Source organism: Coregonus lavaretus, assembly GCF_964263955.1.
Source record: "Coregonus lavaretus genome assembly, chromosome: 37".
In the NCBI taxonomy this organism is placed as follows: Eukaryota; Metazoa; Chordata; class Actinopteri; order Salmoniformes; family Salmonidae; genus Coregonus; species Coregonus lavaretus.
The window spans coordinates 1750672-1770651 of record NC_140024.1 but is presented as its reverse complement, the minus strand read 5'-3'; the positions used below and the strand labels follow the sequence as shown (position 1 = coordinate 1770651).

General features: G+C 43.5%; 1 protein-coding gene across 1 annotated transcript in view; it reads right to left on the bottom strand.

The window, feature by feature from the left end:
- The window catches only part of LOC311111263 (cytoskeleton-associated protein 5-like), a gene marked incomplete at its 3' end in the record, with an annotated part of 68493 nt that overhangs the window by 33195 nt on the left and 15318 nt on the right, over positions 1-19980 (bottom strand). Inside the window, exons 11-24 of the mRNA XM_084153977.1 lie at positions 19786-19914; positions 12931-13074; positions 12109-12213; positions 11813-11923; positions 7771-7863; positions 7271-7456; positions 6817-6911; positions 6644-6701; positions 4650-4775; positions 4180-4322; positions 1697-1871; positions 976-1089; positions 746-874; positions 310-504 (exon numbers count right to left, since the gene is read on the bottom strand). Coding sequence (XP_084010103.1) covers positions 310-504; positions 746-874; positions 976-1089; positions 1697-1871; positions 4180-4322; positions 4650-4775; positions 6644-6701; positions 6817-6911; positions 7271-7456; positions 7771-7863; positions 11813-11923; positions 12109-12213; positions 12931-13074; positions 19786-19914 — 1803 coding nt within the window. The remainder of the gene's footprint in view (positions 1-309; positions 505-745; positions 875-975; positions 1090-1696; positions 1872-4179; positions 4323-4649; positions 4776-6643; positions 6702-6816; positions 6912-7270; positions 7457-7770; positions 7864-11812; positions 11924-12108; positions 12214-12930; positions 13075-19785; positions 19915-19980) is intronic.

Genomic DNA, 19980 nt, shown 5'->3' with positions numbered 1-19980 from the left:
AAGTGTTCAATTGGGTTGAGATCTGGTGACAGACTGCCATGGCATATGGTTTACATAATTTTCATGCTCATCAAACCATTCAGTGAGCACTCATGCCCTGTGGATGGGGGCATTTTCATCCTGGAAGAGACCACTCCCATCAGCACAGGAAATGATTCACCATAGGTTGAAGATGATCACTCACAATAGCTGTGTATTTATTGGCGTTTACCCTGCCCTCTAAGGGGTTGAGTGGACCTAAACCATGCCAGGAAAATGCACAGTAGATTAAAAACAAGGTATGCACAGTAGCTCTCCTTAGTCCCCTACCTTCAGTTTGCCTGTGGCCTTGTTCATCTTGTCGAAGCCCAGGTGCATCATGAAGACAGGCAGGGCATCCTGGGCTCGCTTCCTTACGTCAACGTTGCGGTCCTCCAGGCAGCCGAACAGGGGGGGTACACACAGCATGAGGTCGGAGGGCACTGAGCGCATGGTGGGCAGATGCACTGCCAGCCAGCCAAGCACCTAGGGAGGGACGAGCGGGAGATTGAACCAGGTGTCACCCAAGCCATAAAATTAGAGCGTTTGGCCAATTTTTATAACAGACTATTTTAGAGGGCGCCTCTGACCATTCCCTTTGAAATGACCTGCAGCAAATAAGAAATACAGGGCCACAAATGTAACAGTTATACTGATATCATGATAATGTGTATCCAAGTCTTCAATCACAAACCCTATCCATAACAACCCCCCTCCCCACACACACCTCCTGTCTGAGGAAAGGGTTCTCCCTCTTCAGCTCTTCAGACAGCTCTTCTCCCTCCAGCCACTCCTTCATACCAGTCTGCTCCACCCAGGAGTTCAGGGTGGCCATGGCTGCAGCACGCACTGTGTTCTGAGGAAAGTCCGTGAGAAGTGTGTGGGTTTGACAATAAGTTTGTGCGCGTTTCAGTCTATGATAGAGAGATGGGGTGTTTGTGACGTGTGTGTGTGTACCTTAATATCCCCCAGCACAGTGATGACTGGTATGCCCAGGGTCTTGACATGCTGTTTGAGGGACGGGCCCATGGCAGTGGCCATCTGCTGCATGATCGACAGGGTCTGCAGGACCTGAAACAGAGAGACGCATACGAGGTGATCACATATATGTAGAATCATTTAACTGGTCACATGATGATCACATCAATATAATATATATATAATATGCCATTTAGCAGACGCTTTTATCCAAAGCGACTTACAGTCATGCGTGCATACATTTTTGTGTATGGGTGGTCCCGGGGATTGAACCCACTACCTTGGCGTTACAAGCGCCGTGCTCTACCAGCTGAGCTACAGAGGACCACAAGGCAGTAATGACAAAGCACTGAAAAATCACTGTTCCTGTGTCAATTCTGGAGACGTGGAAATGACAGTCCCAGCTCCGACAGTACTATTTTATGTTTAATTTTTTACACACGTCTGACATGCAATTTATACCGGTGCGATTAATGGTAATCCGCAGCATGCACCAACGCAAAGTCGCAGCATGTCGAGCAACAAGACTCTCTGGGAGAATCAGATAGAAGGGAAAATGACATGCAGGCAGACTGCTCTGAACTCTAATCCACATATAGGCCTAAGCGACGGTATGGTAGTTGTTCCGCATCTCTGAAATGTAAACCCACCTAAACATTCACTCACATTTAGAGAAACACACTCAGGATGTAACACTCACCAGGATCTTGTTGGAGTCGGTGAGGCGTCCCTTCAGTGTGATGGGCAGGTCTCCCAAACTGGGCTTGATGAACTTGGCCTCGGAGAGTACTGCAGCCACCTCATTCAAACCTTCCTTACGGATCTTCCAGTTCTTATCGCCCACCTTCGACACCATGTCCTCTGTGATCTTATCACTACAGCGAAAGAGAAAACTGAGGTGTTAGAAGAGCCATTTCTTTGACCATGATGAAATGCATCCAGTTCTTTCAGTTCTCATCTAAGCACTGATCTGACCAGATTGGATTTGTGAAAGCAATACAGTACAAATGCCAGCACATTACTTTAACCTCAGAACAATGGCTGCCTGAAGGATAATACCGCTGACAGTCTTGGTATCATTCTACCCGGGAAGTTTTCTATTTTTATGTTTGCTTAACAGAAAAAAACTCAGGTGCACCACCTAATTTTAGATGGGGGCGTCCAGTGTGATGCTAACCCATAGAGTTAAAGGGTACACGTGAGGTTTTGGATAAAGGGAGATAGCCCTCAATTGTGCTGCCCGTGCACTCACAGAAGCAGCCATTGCAAAGCTTGAGATAAGCTCTTTAGTACAGTGTTTCCCAACCCTCTCATCAGGAACCACCAGATGTTTCACATTTTTGTTGCAGCCTTAAACTGGCACACCTGATTCAAATTAGTCTACTAATCATCATCCCCTTGACTAATAAATTGGCAGACCGGATTATAAGTCCGCAACAAAAATGTGAAAGGTGAAACGTCTGGTGGCCCCTGAGGAGAGGGTTGGGAAGTACTGCTCTAGTACACGGTTTTGCCAAACTCGGTCCTGGGGCCCCCCCCGGTGCATGTTTAGTATTGTTGCCCTAGCACTACACAGCCGATTCAAATAACCAACTCATCATCAACCCCTTGACTAATTGAATCAGAAGCGCCAGTTAAGCACTTAATCAAAAAGGTGAAAAGTCTGGTAGTCCCCGAGGAGAGGTTTGGAAGTACAGCTCTAGTACATCTACAGCCCCAGTAAAAAGTTTGGATACACCTACTCATTCCAGGGTTTTTCTTTATTTTTACAATTTTCTACACTCTAGAATAATAGTGAAGACATCAAAACTATGAAATAACACCTATGGAATCATGTAGTAACCAAAAAAAAAGGTAAACAAATCAAAATATATTTTATATGTGAGATTCTTCAAAGTACAGCTTTGCACACTCTTGGCATTCTCTTAACTGGCTTCATGAGGTAGTCACCTGGAATGCGTTTCAATTAACAGGTGTGCCTTGTTAAAAGTTAATTTGTGGAATTTCTTTCCTTCTTAATGCGTTTGAGCCAATCAGTTGTGTTGTGACGTGACAAGGTAGGGGTGGTATACAGAAGATAGCCCTATTTGGTAAAAGACCAATTCCATATTATGGCAAGAACAGCTCAAATAAGCAAAGAGAACGACAGTCCAGCATTACTTTAAAACATGGTCAGTCAATCTGAAACTGGCTCTCATGAGGACTGCCACATCAAAGGAAGACCCAGAGTTACCTCTGCTGCAGAGGATCAGTTCATTAGCCTCAGAAATTGCAGCCCAAATAAATACTTCAGAGTTCAGGTAACAGACACATCAACTGTTCAGAGGAGACTGCGTAAATCAGGCCTTCATGGTCAAATTGCTGCAAAGAAACCACTACTAAAGGACACCAATAAGAAGAAGAGACTTGCTTGGGCCAAGAAACACACGCTTTGGACATTAGACCGGTGGAAATCTGTCCTTTGGACTGATTTTTGGTTCCAACAGCCATGTCTTTGTGAGATGCAGAGTAGGTGAAAGGATGATCTCTGCATGTGTGGTTCCCACCGTGAAGCATGGAGGAGGTGGTGTGATGGTGCTTTGCTGGTGACACGGTCTCTGATTTATTTAGAATTCAAGGCACACTTAACCAGCATGGCTACCACAGCATTCTGCAGCAATACGCCATCCCATCTGGTTTGTGCTTAGTGGGACTATCATTTGTTTTTCAACAGGACAATGACCCAACACACCTCCAGGCTGTGTAAGGGCTATTTGACCAAGGAGGGAAAGTGATTGAGTGCTGCAACAGATGACCTGGCCTCCACAATCACCCAACCTCAACCCAATTGAAATGGTTTGGGATGAGTTGGACCGCAGAGTGAAGGAAAAGAAGCCAACAAGTGCTCAGCATATGTGGGAACTCCTTCAAGACTGTTGGAAAAGCATTCCAGGTGAAGCTGGTTGAGAGAATGCCAAGAGTGTGCAAAGCTGTCATCAAGGCAAAGGGTGGCTACTTTGAAGAATCTAAAATATATTTTGATTTGTTTAACACTTTTTTGGTTACTACATGATTCCATATGTGTTATTTCATAGTTTTGATGTGTTCACTATTATTCTACAATGTAGAAAATAGTAAAAATAAAGAAAAACCATGGAATGAGTAGGTGTGTCCAAACTTTTGACTGGTACTGTATGTGCTAACCTGATATCAGTGCGAGGCAGGAAGTCCATGATGTCACCGGCACTCCCCTCTTCCTCCTGTTCCTTGGACTCTTCTCCCTCCTCCTGCCCACCTGTCCTTTTGGTGGACCCTCTAGTGGGGGTAGGGGGAGTCTGGCCCTGCATCTGTGACACAGCAGAACCAAGATGAGTCAATCACAGAGTCAATATGGAAACAAAGTTACGCCTGGCAACAATGTCAAAGAAAAAACAAACAAGTAAGCATTCTTGCACTGATAATATTTAATGTGAAATTCATTTATAGGCATTTAAGAGGCCATAATCCAATTATTTCACAATAGGTTACTTACTTCACAATTAGAAAAGTATTTGATCGAAAGGCACATTATTTGGTAGCTACATTTAAGGATAGATACATCAACATACTAGGTACTCCAAGTGTCAAGTCAGCTTGAGAGAGATTTATGAAGATGTGTCAACTAAAAATCCTACCTTGTCAAACTCTGTGTCGATTTGAGCGAGCAGGGCAGCCTTCTCGTCCTCAAAGAACATACGCAGTGAGGCGCCCATGTACAGGTACATCGTCCCCAGCAGAGAGATGGCTGCTGTTCGTATAGCCTGGTAGACACACACGTTAAAAAGGCAGAGACTCGTTAGTTTCTTCACCGTTACTTAAATAACTTCAACTACAGTGAGGGAAAAAAGTATTCGATCCCCTGCTGATTTTGTACGTTTGCCCACTGACAAAGAAATGATCAGTCTATAATTTTAATGGTAGGTTTATTTGAACAGTGAGAGACAGAATAACAACAAAAAAATCCAGAAAAACGCATGTCAAAAATGTTATAAATTGATTTGCATTTTAATGAGGGAAATAAGTATTTGACCCCCTCTCAATCAGAAAGATTTCTGGCTCCCAGGTGTCTTTTATACAGATAACGAGCTGAGATTAGGAGCACACTCTTAAAGGGAGTGCTCCTAATCTCAGCGTGTTACCTGTATAAAAGACACCTGTCCACAGAAGCAATCAATCAGATTCCAAACTCTCCACCATGGCCAAGACCAAAGAGCTCTCCAAGGATGTCAGGGACAAGATTGTAGCCCTACACAAGGCTGGAATGGGCTGCAAGACCATCGCCAAGCAGCTTGGTGAGAAGGTGACAACAGTTGGTGCGATTATTCACAAATGGAAGAAACACAAAATAACTGTCAACCTCCCTCGGCCTGGGGCTCCATGCGAGATCTCACCTCGTGGAGTTGCAATGATCATGAGAACGGTGAGGAATCAGCCCAGAACTACACGGGAGGATCTTGTCAATGATCTCAAGGCAGCTGGGACCATAGTCACCAAGAAAACAATTGGTAACACACTACGCCGTGAAGGACTGAAATCCTGCAGCGCCCGCAAGGTCCCCTGCTCAAGAAAGCACATATACAGGCCCGTCTGAAGTTTGCCAATGAACATCTGAATGATTCAGAGGAGAACAGGGTGAAAGTGTTGTGGTCAGATGAGACCAAAATGGAGCTCTTTGGCATCAACTCAACTCGCCGTGTTTGGAGGAGGAGGAATGCTGCCTATGACCTCAAGAACACCATCCCCACCGTCAAACATGGAGGTGGAAACATTATGCTTTGGGGGTGTTTTTCCTGCTAAGGGGACACGACAACTTCACCGCATCAAAGGGACGATGGACGGGGCCATGTACCGTCAAATCTTGGGTGAGAACCTCCTTCCCTCAGCCAGGGCATTGAAAATGGGTCGTGGATGGGTATTCCAGCATGACAATGACCCAAAACACACGGCCAAGGCAGAAAACAGTGGCTCAAGAAGAAGCACATTAAGGTCCTGAAGTGGCCTAGCCAGTCTCCAGACCTTAATCCCATAGAAAATCTTTGGAGGGAGCTGAAGGTTCGAGTTGCCAAACGTCAGCCTCGAAACCTTAATGACTTGGAGAAGATGTGCAAAGAGGAGTGGGACAAAATCCCCCCTGAGATGTGTGCATACCTGGTGGCCAACTACAAGAAACATCTGACCTCTGTGATTGCCAACAAGGGTTTTGCCACCAAGTACTAAGTCATGTTTTGCTGAGGGGTCAAATACTTATTTCCCTCATTAAAATGCAAATCAATTGATAACATTTTTGACATCCATTTTTTCTGGATTTTTTTGTTGTTATTCTGTCTCTCACTGTTCAAATAAACGTACCATTAAAATTATAGACTGATCATGTCTTTGTCAGTGGGCAAATGTACAAAATCAGCAGGGGATCAAATACCAGTCAAATTGTCAACCAATCCATCTACCACAGAGCTCTATAAGAGCAAGGAATGAAGACCCAGAAATGTCAATCTAAGGAAACATAGCAAAGTACAAATGTTTTTAACCATAATGCATACAAGCTGACTGACAAATTCCAAATAGCAGCAGACAAATAAAGCCAGACACTCAACAAATAGATATCAGCTCGAGCAGCAGTAACACTCACAGGATTGGAGGCACCCAAAGCAGTCTTGACGTGGTTGATAAAAGCTTTCACATTGATTCTGGAAAAGGAGAGGACATGCTTGATTGATTGATTCAATACCAATTAATGAGACAAGAAAGCGCTGACAACACTCCAATGGAATATAAGACCTGACCTGTGTGATGATAACTTACCCTGTGAAGCCAAATTCCTTCATGGCATTGGCCAGCCAATTCAGTGTCTCAGCTTGGTTTTTCGGGTTCTTCTGTGCAAAGGCCAATGACACAACCTGGAGTGGTCAGAGTGGTTAGTGGATTGTCTGCAGTTTGGTTCACAATAAAGTAAATCAATGGTGTCAGGTAATCTCAGTGAGAAAAAAACAAAAAACTATCGACAAACTGCATCAGTGGGTAACAGTTTGTTATCCAAGGAATGTTCACACGCATCCTTCCCTCCTTTCTTTAAGTGATAACTGAACAAAACAAAAGCACATTTTGAAGCAAGCCATGGGTTCCAGTTCAACTACTTGGCATTGACAGACCTGGACTTGTACAATACATTAATTTTCCTTTACAGTTGCAAACCGTTTTCTGTTGTGTTCCCTAATGAACATGACCCTGGCCATGTTCAGTGTATCCAGTCTGTTACCTGTTCAGAAATCCAGGACAAAGAGCAGGCCTCTCCTATGGCCGTCAGGGCGTCCTTGGCCTTCCCTCCACACTTGACATCTCCCACTTTCTCCACCAGGGCATCCAGCACCACAGAGGCAGACGTCTTAGAGAACCTGCCCCTCTGGGCCACCACCGCCACCACCTGGAGCTTTAGCTGCATCACCTGGAGGCATGTCACAACACTGAACATTTTGTAGGCTGTTTAAGCACACTTCAACCAACTAATTTTAAATACAGTATGCAGGTGAAATCATCCTGTTGACAGGTTTGGACACAGTTGATATTGTGAATCTGTATTATAAAATAGTTTGTTTTGCACACCTGCAGTGGGTCTTATCACTAGCCAATTACTAGACCATTAAATAGCATCTTTTCTTGGCAAGAGGCACCATCAACTATTATAGACCCCCAAAACATTTAGGCAGAAATCTACTCTCTGGACAACCCCCAGTTGAGTGTGGTAGGTATGTTAGGTACCTGGAAGTTGGTCTCCTTCCAGCCAGGTTTCTTGGCCAGCATGCGGACCAGAGCCTGACAGGGCATCTCACTGATGTCCATTTGCTCCACAACCTGGAGGCGAGAGGTCAGAACAGATGGGTTAGCATCATGCACTCATACAGGATGTCTTTGAATGTGTAACGCCTGGTGTGTGTCTCAATTAAGCATTAAGGGTGTGGTATATGGCCAATATACTGTACACCACGGCTAAGGGCTGTTCTTGTACCAACTCAGTGGCCTTATGGGTAGAGTGTCCGCCCTGAGATTGGAAGGTTGGGAGTTCGATCCAGAGTCATTGCAAATATAGTAAAAATGGGACCCAATTAGGGTTGAATAGCAGGAACCGGGTTACTGAGATTTCCCACCCAAACCCACTCCCATTTCCCAGGATAAATATATTTGAGAAACCAGTAAATTATTTCTATGAACATCATGACATGAAATGGTACTTAAAATGATGTGCTGGCTTCTCTACAGCCTAACTCTATGCGAAGGAGATGTGTCGCGCTGCATGAGTCAAATGGTGGTACCACCTAGGGCTGTTACAGTGACCGTATTACCACTACACCGGCAGTCAAGAGTCATGACCCCCATCAAATTCCACGTGACCGTTTAGTCACGGTAACTAGGCTTCTACAAGCGCTGACGCTGCTGATGGTCATTAGTAGCCTACAAATCTTGCTAACTGCCTTGTACAAAGCACTCATTTGTCCCTCTAATCACTCTGACATCAATGCAGATGTTATCGAAAATCTAAATCACTTCATGAGAGCCCTTGAGCTCATGTTGAGCAACATTTCTATAGGCTATGCAATTCCGCGAGAAAACAGTGTTGGATGGCCTCTATTAAAAAAAAGAGGATCCATCAACTTTCTATAGGCTAGGCCTACTACCTTTATTATTATTAACTTTCCTAATATTAAGCACACTGCTTCGCTTTACAACAGGAGTATAGCCTACCTGGCCAGCATGAAAATTAACCACGGGAAAAGTGTCCTCTATTCACTACTTGTGCATAGATGAGAAGTATTTTGTTCCCATGCTCTGAGACAGCGGCATGATAATGGTCTATTTTAAGTCAAAACTGATTTCACACATATATTACTTAGTATATGTAAAGACAAGATTAAATCAAGAATCGTCTGATGGGTGACAATATTCACTTGTGAATGATGCCCAGCTTGTAGGCAGTAAGGCAAGAAACGCGCATGCCTTTTATTTTTTTATCATAGTCCCAACACCTCATGTCGCCTAGCCCATAGGCTTATATATGTTTTGATAAGGTTTGTATCACAACTAAAGTGTGATCACTTCTAAAATGAAGCACATTAACCCGCTTTACAACAGGTGTAGTGCCAAACTGGCAGACATAGGCGGAGTGTTTGGTTAAGATCATTTTCACCATAAAATGCACCTTTATAATTACATTTACATTTTAGTCATTTAGCAGACGCTCTTATCCAGAGCGACTTACAGGAGCAATTAGGGTTAAGTGCCTTGCTCAAGGGCACATCGACAGACTTTTCACCTAGTTGGCTCGGGGATTAGAACCAGCGACCTTTCGGTTACTGGCACAACGCTCTTACCCACTAAGCTACCTGCCGCCCAGTTAGTGAGTGCATACATTTAATTTTTTTATACTGGCCCCCCCGTGGGAATCGAACCCACAACCCTGGCGTTGCAACCGCCATGCTCTACCAACTGAGCTACATCCCTGCCGGCCATTCCCTCCCCTACCCTGGACGACGCTGGGCAAATTATTCGCCGCCCCATGGTCTCCCGGTCGTGGCCGGCTACGACAGAGCCTGGATTCGAACCAGGATCTCTAGTGGCACAGCTAGCACTGCGATGCAGTGCCTTAGACCACTGCGCCACTCGGGAGACGTAATAAAGCATTACATGCATAAATCACTTTTGCGGTCACTTTGAGAACGGCGTTTTCCCGCTAATTGATTGCATTTTGGAACATTAGCTCTTGTAGTCTACTGCTGCGTGCGCATTGCTGCACTTACGTGAAGAAATAGCCTAATAGTTTATCAACATTTTAAGCTAAACATTCTGATCTGTTGCATCAGCTTCATTGCTTTTTTGATGCTAGTGGTTGTATTAATTTAGGGATCTATCACATCCCACAACTGTCCCAGAGTATGGTTGGAATATTTATTTATCGTACAGAAGGACAAATTGACCAATATAATAGGTCAACTTTTGTACTATGGGGATAGTAGATTGACATAGGCTAGTGCTTTTGCCTGTGAGAAGAACCCGATCACGTGAAGGGCATTGGCTACTAAGAATTGAAATATCTGAGAGAGCCATGTGAGTGAGAGGCGCTATTATTTTCAGCCCAAGGGCACAACGGCCACAAAAGGCATGGATTTTCTAAAGGGGCATTACAGCCACACTAGGGGGATGCCACCGAGAAATTCGAGGCATTATCCAGTGCTTGTCAAATTGTGAATGAGACTGTTGAAGTACGTGGAAGAAACAAAGCAGAGCTCATGCCTTTCATGCAACTTTTTTCAAATAATCACTAGTCGCATCATGCAGCCTTCGAATGTATTGAACATCCAAACATATAGCCCAACGTTTCTATCACAACTAAAGTTGCATAAATAACTAAATTAAGCATATAGGAGGACCTGTTTTTTTGTTAACCGCTCACAGAATAGCTGCATGTGCGCACTACCTCAAATCGTTTAGAGAAAACATTTATATATTTTATTCAGCTATGTTTAATTTTATTATTTTATTTACATTTTAGTCATTTAGCAGACGCTCTTATCCAGAGCGACTTACAGTTAGTGAGTGCATAGATTTTTCATCCTTCATACTATAAAATAATGCCACGGAATTCTAAGCAAATCTTGTCTTCTAAATTAACTAGTGTAGCCCAAAGCTATATGGCATAGCAGAATCAGGGCCTAACATAAGGACAACGCAGAGTATGCTATTCTGTTCTTCTGAAATAGACTACATTTTCTTCATATGTTTCTTTAGACCTGTCTAAAATAATGGATTTATTGTGATGGTGTAGGCTTGTTGCTCAGATGGATAAAATCCAAGTGTGCTTTGGAACATCAGATTTTTTAATGTTCCAAAGGTCTGTAGGCTATGGGTGGAAGCCAGGAGATGCTAAATGTGTTTATTTTATTTTGTATTTTATTTAACTAGGCAAGTCAGTTAAGAACAAATTCTTATTTACAATGACAGCCTACACCGGCCAAACCCGGATGACGCTGGGCCAATTGTGCGCCGCCCTATGGGACTCCCAATCACGGCCGGTTGTGATACAGCCTGGAATCGAACCAGGGGGCCTCAAGCACTGAGATGCAGTGCCTTAGACCGCTGCGCCACTCGGGAGCCCACTATTTATGTTAATTAATAGTCAATTACCTTGAAACCGGCATTTATTTGCTTGACAATCACCGGCTGACAAAATGTCATGACCACCATAGCCCTGGTCACATCAGATACTGACTGATTTTCTGATCCACGCCCTTACCTTTTAAGGTATGTGTATTCCCAGTCATGTGAAATCCATAGATTAGAGCCTAATTAATTGATTTCAATTGACTGATTTCCTTATATGAACTGTAACTCAGTAAAATATTTTTAGATATATTTATATGCTTTAGAATGACACTTTGGGTTTGGGCGGGAAATACCGGGGTACCCAGGAGAAATGGGAGTTATTCTCGGAATGGAACATTTGTAAAATACCAGGAAAATATTCAACCCTAGACCTGATGCCACTCAGCATTAAGGAGATAGATTGGGGGTAAGGCCCTGCGATAGATCAGCATCCTGTCCAGGTGGTGTACTTGTACGTCTAGCTGCCTCACGATACAGAAACAGGCGATATGCTCCTGCTCATATGAGCCATTCCTACTCACACAAGGCTGGTGCAAGGCTACTCAAGGGCTGTTCTTAGGCAGACTTTTGCTGCGAGAACGAATATGTTGTAAGAGAGTAGATGGAGAAACAACGATGAGAAAGTGAATACATAAATACTGCTGACCTTGTAAAATTCTTCCATGCTGGCCAGCCTCTCCTTCCAGTTGGAGCTGTCCAGCATCTTCACACAGGAGGCAGGCAGCACCGCTGCTGCCAGCTCATCACACACCTCCACCTGAGAACACAGTCAATATGTACTTTTGACCAGAGCCGTATCAAATGACACCCTATTCCAGAGCTAAATATTAGTGTACTATAGGGGGAAATGGGCTGTCATTTGAGACTTGTATCTATTTAATATTGAATAATTTATTGATGACTATATAGATGCTTCAAAATCAGTAAGATGTGAGTACTCACCGAGAGCTCAGTCTCCACGATCTCTTTGGTTTCGCCAGGCTTCTTACTCTTGGCTCCTGGTCCTCCTGCTGCCCCAGGCTTCCCTTTCTTAGCAACGCTAACATCCTAGACAACAGATCAAACCAGATCATTGTATTTTTACATACAGGAAATAACACATTAGGGAAACATTGTTAAAAAGTATATTGAGCGCAATTTAAAAAACAGGAAAACCACAATCCAGCCTTTAGCCATGACCAAACACTGGCTGCAACCCACCATTGAGGATTCACTGCTGTAGAATAAAACAGCATAGATGACCACATAGATGCTTTGGGAGTCAGCAGAGATTACATTGTCCCACGCTGCACTCATTGCACTAATTTTACCAGCAGGTTGTCCATATGTCCAGCTTCAACACTAAACCCCCCACCTATCATGGTTTTGACCAAAGCCTTTTATTGAAGAGGAGACCCTACAAGCATCTCAGCTCTGTGCTTAGCTAAAGAAACACTGTCCCTGGGGCTCTGGGTACTCTGTGGTCACTGGTTTAGTGGATCACACAAGAACGTGTTGAAAAGCATTAATGCAAATACCTCCTAGCGTCTTTCCCATGGATTGTTCACTGGTTTTCAAGCTCTATTGGTTAGAGTGAAAAACAAGCTGCTCTACTCTACTGTATATAGTCAAAATTATTACAATTAACTTTAAAAGTTAAAGTTCAATTGAACCCCTCTAAAGACACATTGAAACATTTTGTGCAACAAACCTGACAAGGACCACCATTGCATGCAAACACACTACGGAGAGACAATACATACAATAAGAGTCATGCCCTCTCACCTTAGACACAGGGGCCTTTTTAGGGGGCCTTGAGAGTTTGGCTGGGGCCTCGGACTGTGGCTGCACCTTGGATCCAGGTTTCACTTTCTCCGCTCCTCCTTTCTTTCCTCCAGCCAGCTCCACATTGTCTGCACTCTCCTTTATCTTTGAGAGGAAAATAGCATGAAGAAAATACACTTGGATTTTATCCATCTGAGCAACAAGATGGCCTGAGGGCAGCAACAAAGATAAATCAGAATTATGTCAACAATACTAACACTATATTTCCACAAGAAACTGGCTCTGAAAACGCTGCAACAGCCATTTTATTTGAAGTTGACTAAAGGGAGGTAGGAAGTGACCAAAAGCAGGGATCCAGAGTGATTATTTTGCGTCCACTGACTTGGGACGCTTAATGTTTTAATTGGGTGCATCAGTGTGAGCTGCAAATTCTAGTTGGTCACTTCACTCAAAACTTAATATTTTTGGGATGGCTAAAACCATGATTTGGTCAAACAGTAGCCTTCAGTGCAATAATATTCTGACTCCTGCATGAAAGTGTCTGATCTGCCCCTGTGCCCGTTTCTCCCTGTGCGCTCAGAGTAGGCAAGAGGGAGAGAAAGCGAGAAAATGTGTTCTGATGGGTTCCGCCAAAAATAATTACACAACTGCTGTGACTGTTGGAGAGAGGAGGGAAGGTCTCAGCTTTCTTTAGAACTCTAAATATTGACAGTTTTTAATCTAAGTATTTGGTGGCTTTGAGATATAGGGAGCGCAGGAAGCATGAGTCTGTTTTTAGGACATAAAATGTACTGTTAGATTAATAAATTACATGGCTAACAAGCAACATACTATATTTAGCGATCTAGCTAATGTGTCTCAACTTCCCCAGCTGGTGAACTAGCCCCAACTTTTGTACACAAAAGTTAAGTAAATTCATCTCTATTGAACAAAATAAATCTGCAATTCTGGAGCCCTACTTTGAGATTAAAATATATCAACAATAGCCTAATTGTCAACCCAGAAATGTATGACAATCACTGGTTTAGGTTGCACATCAGACTAAATTGGTCACGCATTCCTGCTTGTTTAAATCAACGTATTTCTTGAATCATACCGTCTCAGTAGCACAGTGAATAACTTAATAAAAGGGCATTCATTTTACTAAGTGACGCCGCAACAATTTTGGTGCAGCCAAATCATGGGCTGGTGCCACCATCTGAAAATGTTAGTGGCACCAGAGGAAAAAGTCTGGAACCCTGAAAAGTGTAAAACCATTTATCCATACTAGCAGTGGAGATATATTAGTGCCTTCTGAAAGAATTCAGACCCCTTGACTTTTTACACATTTTGTTACGTTACAGCCTTATTCAAAAATGGATTAAATAAATAAAAATCTCAGCAATCTACACACAATACCCCATAATGTTAAAGCGAAAATAGGTTTAGACATTTTTGAAAATGTATTAAATAAAGAGAAATACCTTATTTACAAAAGTATTCAGACCCTTTGCTACAAGACTCGAAATTGAGCTCAGATGCATCCTGTTTCCAATGACCGTCCTTGAGATGTTTCTACAACTTGATTGGTGTCCAATTGATTGGACATGATTTGGAAAGGCACATACCTGTCTATATAAGGTCTCACAGTTGACAGTGCATGTCAGAGCGAAAAGCAAGCCATGACGTCAAATGAATTGTGCATAGAGCTCCGAGACAGGATTGTGTCGACGCACAGATCTGGGGAAGGGTACCAAAGAATTTCTGCAGCATTGAAGGTCCCCAAGAACACAGTGGCCACCATCATTCTTAAATGGAAGAAGTTTGGAACCACCAAGACTCTTCCTAGAGCTGGCCGCCCGGCCAAACTGAGCAATCGGGGGAGAAGGTCCTTGGTCAGGGAGGTGACCAAGAACTCGATGGTCACTCTGACAGAGCTCCTCTGTGGAGATGGGAGAACCTTCCAGAAGGACAACCATCTCTGCAGCACTCCACCAATCAGGCCTTTATGGTAGAGTGGCCAGACGGAAGCCACTCCTCAGTAAAAGGCACATGACAGCCTGCTTGGAGTTTGCCAAAAGGCACCTAGACTCTCAGACCATGAGAAACAAGATTATCTGATCTGATGAAAACAAGATTCAACTCTTTGGCCTGAATGCCAAGCATCACGTCTGGAGGAAACCTGGCACCATCCCTACCGTGAAGCACGGTGGTGGCAGCATCATGCTGTGGGGATGTTTTTCAGCTGCAGGGACTGAGAGACTAGTCAGGATCGAGGCAAAGATGAATGGAGAAAAGTACAGAGAGATCCTTGATGAAAACCTGCTCCAGAGTGCTCAGGACATCAGACTGGGGCAAAGGTTCACCTTCCAACAGGACAACAGCCCTAAGCACACAGCCAGGACAATACAGGAGTGGCTTCGGGACAAGTCTCTGAATGTCCTTGAGTGGCCCAGACAGAGCCCGGACTTGAACCCGATCAAACATCTCTGGAGAGACCTGTAAAATAGCTGTGCAGCGACGCTCCCCATCCAACCTGACAGAGCTTGAGAGGATCTGCAGAGAACAATGGGAGAATCTCACCAAATACAGGTGTGCCATGCTTGTAGCGTGATACCCAAGAACACTCGCGACTGTAATCGCTGCCAAAGGTGCTTCAACAAAGTACTGAGTAAAGGGTCTGAATACTTATGTAAATGTGATATTTCCATTTTTTATTTGTAATACATTTGCAAACATTTCTAAAAACCTGTTTTTGCTTTGTCATTATGGGGTAATGTGTGTAGATTGATGAGGGAAAAAAGAATTTAATCAATTTTAGAATAAGGCTGTAACGTAACTAAAATGTGGAAAAAGTCAAGGGGTCTGAACACTTTCCGAAGCCACTGTGTGAGTGTATATATATATAAATTATACACACACACACACGCAGCTCTGGAAAAAATTCATCAAATTCATCGATCCTCCACCAACCTCAGTGGGTGCGAGACACTGTGGCTTGTAGGCCTCTCCAGGTCTCCGTCTAACCATTAGACGACCAGGTGTTGGGCAAAGCTGCCATTATTTTTGTAGGTCACTTGATGTCATCCTACGGTTGTTGAGCAACATTCGAATGAGTTGGCGGTCATCCCAGTGAGTAGTCGTTTTCGCCCTCTGCCGGTCTGTAGCTTTGCTGTCCCCAATGTCTGCTGCTTGACCTTGTTCTTATGAACCGCCGTCTTTGAAATTTTAAGGATGGAAGCAACCTGACGCTCACTGTATCCCTCTGCCAGTAAAGCCAGAATTGAACCCTTCTTTTCCTACCTCAAAACTTTCCTTTTCAACTATTTTGGCATGGTCAATAGTTATTTTTTGATTAATATTCCATTTGAGGTACTATTAGCACTGTTTTTGCCATCCAGCTGGTCCTATTGCAAGAGGATAGTGATGACCACAGCAGTGGTTTTTATTATTTTCCTCGTTAAATAACATTTGGTTCAGGTGATCACCTAATCAGTACCTAATTCAGTAGAATGAGGTGTGCCTGTGTTGGAATTCAACAGACACTGGAATGGAAGTCATACATGTAGAGATGCTGATTTAGGAAAAATGTGCAGTGGTCTCTACATTTTTTCCAGAGCCAGCATATATATATATATATATACAGTGAGAGAAAAAAGTATTTGATCCCCTGCTGATTTTGTACGTTTGCCCACTGACAAAGACATGATCAGTCTATAATTTTAATGGTAGGTTTATTTGAACAGTGAGAGACAGAATAACAACAAAAAAATCAAGAAAAACGCATGTCAAAAATTTTATATATTGATTTGCATTTTAAATGAGGGAAATAAGTATTTGACCCCTTTGCAAAACATGACTTAGTACTTGGTGGCAAAACCCTTGTTGGCAATCACAGAAGTCAGACGTTTCTTGTAGTTGGTCACCAGGTTTGCACACATCTCAGGAGGGATTTTGTCCCACTCCTCTGCAGATCTTTTCCAAGTCATTAAGGTTTCATGCCTGACGTTTGGCAAATCGAACCTTAAGCTCCCTCCGCAGATTTTCTATGGGATTAAGGTCTGGAGACTGGCTGGCCACTCCAGGACCTTAATGTGCTTCTTCTTGAGCCACTCCTTTGTTGCCTTGGCCGTGTGATTTGGGTCATTGTCATGCTGGAATACCCATCCACAACCCATTTTCAATGCCCTGGCTGAGGGAAGGAGGTTCTCACCCAAGATTTGATGGTACATGGCCCCGCCCATGGTCCCTTTGATGAGGTGATGTTGTCCTGTCCCCTTAGCAGAAAAACACCCCCAAAACATAATGTTTCCACCTCCATGTTTGACGGTGGGGATGGTGTTCTTGGGGTCATAGGCAGCATTCCTCCTCCAAACACAGCGAGTTGAGTTGATGCCAAAGAGCTCCATTTTGGTCTCATCTGACCACAACACTTTCATCCAGTTCTCCTCTGAATCATTCAGATGTTCATTGGCAAACTTCAGACGGGCATGTATATGTGCTTTCTTGAGCAGGGGACCTTGCGGGCGCTGCAGGATTTCAGTCCTTCACGGCATAGTGTGTTACCAATTGTTTTCTTGGTGACTATGGTCCCAGCTGCCTTGAGATCATTGACAAGATCCTCCCGTGTAGTTCTGGGCTGATTCCTCACCGTTCTCATGATCATTGCAACTCCACGAGGTGAGATCTCGCATGGAGCCCCAGGCCGAGGGAGATTGACAGTTATTTTGTGTTTCTTCCATTTGCGAATAGTCGCACCAACTGTTGTCACCTTCTCACCAAGCTGCTTGGCGATGGTCTTGTAGCCCATTTCAGCCTGTGTAGGTCTACAATCTTGTCCCTGAGATCCTTGGAGAGCTCTTTGGCCTTGGTGGAGAGTTTGGAATCTGATTGATTGATTACTTCTGTGGACAGGTGTCTTTTATACAGGTAACAAGCTGAGATTAGGAGCACTCCCTTTAAGAGTGTGCTCCTAATCTCATCTCGTTACCTGTATTAAAGACACCTGCGAGCCAGAAATCTTTCTGATTGAGAGGGGGTCAAATACTTATTTCCCTCATTAAAATGCAAATCAATTTATAACATTTTTGACATGCGTTTTTCTGGATTTTTTTGTTGTTATTCTGTCTCTCACTGTTCAAATAAACCTACCATTAAAATTATAGACGGATCATTTCTTTGTCAGTGGTCAAACGTACAAAATCAGCAGGGGATCAAATACTTTTTTCACTCACTGTGTAATGTAATATATATATATACACACACACACACACACACACACACACAACCGTTCAAAAGTTTGGGGTCACTTAAAAATGTCCTTGTTATCCATTAAATGAGTTTGAATAAGAAATATAGCAAAATGCATAAGAAATGTAGTCATTGACAAGGTTAGAAATAATGATTTTTTATTTAAATAATAATTGTGTCCTTCAAACTTTGCTTTCGTCAAAGAATCCTCCATTTGCAGCAATTACAGCCTTGAAGACCTTTGTCATTCTAGTTGTTAATTTGTTGAGGTATGAAGAGATTTCACCCCATGCTTCCTGAAGCACCTCCCACAAGTTGGATTGGATTGATGGGTACTTCTTACATACCATATGGTCAAGCTGCTCCCACAACAGCTCAATAGGGTTGAGATCCAGTGACTGTGTTGGCCACTCCATTATAGACAGAATACCAGCAGACTGCTTCTTCCCTAAATAGTTATTGCATAGTTTGGAGCTGTGCTTTGGGTCATTGCCCTGTTGTAGGAGGAAATTGGCTCCAATCAAGCGCCGTCCACAGGGTATGGCATGGCGTTGCAAAATGGAGTGAGAGCCTTCCTTCAAGATCCCTTTTACCCTGTACAAATCTCCCACTTGAACACCTCCAAAGCACCTCCAGCATCTTTTCATTTAGTCTGCATCTCACAAATGTTCTTCTTTGTGATCCGACCACCTCAAACTTCAATTCGTCTGTCCCGGAGTCGCCTCTTCACTGTTGACGTTGAGACTGGTGTTTTGCGGGTACTATTTAATGAAGCTGCCAGTTGAGGACCTGTGAGGCATCGGTTTCTCAAACTAGACACTAATGTATTTGTCCTCTTGCTCAGTTGTGCACCGGGGCCTCCCACTCCTCTTCCTATTCTGGTTAGAGACAGTTTGCACTGTTCTGTGAAGGGAGTAGTACACCGCGTTGTATGAGATCTTCAGTTTCTTGGCAATTTCTCAGAACAAGAATAGACTGACGAGTTTCAGAAGAAAGTTATTTGTTTCTGGCCATTTTGAGTCTGTAATCGGGGGCGGCAGGTAGCTTAGTGGTTAAGAGCGTTCTTTCGGTTACTGACACGTCGCTGGTTCTAATCCCCAAGGCGACTAGGTGAAAAATCTGTCGATGTGCCCTTGAGCAAGGCACTTAACCCAAATTGCTCCTGTAAGTCGCTCTGGATAAGAGCGTCTGCTAAATGACTAAAATGTAATCGAACCCACAATTGCTGATGCTCCAGATACTCAACTAGTCTCAAGAAGGCCAGTTTTATTGCTTCTTTAATGAGCACAACAGTTTTCAGCTGTGCTAACATAATTGCAAAATAGTTTTCTAATGATCAATTAGCCTTTTAAAATGATAAACTTGGTTTAGCAAACACAACGTGCCATTGGAACACAGGACTGATGGTTGCTGATAATGGGCCTCTGTACGCCTATGTAGATATTCCATTAAGAATCTGCCGTTTCCAGCTACAATAGACATTAACAATGTCTACACTGTATTTCTGATCAATTTGATGTTATTTTAAAATGGACAACAAAATTGCTTTTCTTTCGAAAACAAGGAAATTTCAAAGTGACCCTAAACTTTTGAACGGTAGTGTATACACACACACCCCCCCCTCACCTTGCCAAGCTTGAGTTTGTCGAGGTCTGCCAGGAAGGGGTTAACAGCCTTCTCTCCCGCCACCTTCATGGCCGTGCCTAGAGCCTCGAACGCAGCATCTCTCACCTCTGGGGCAGGGTCATTCACTTGCTGCCATGAAGAAGAAACAACCAACAATATGTCATACATTCAGACAGAGCCATATCCATATTCAAA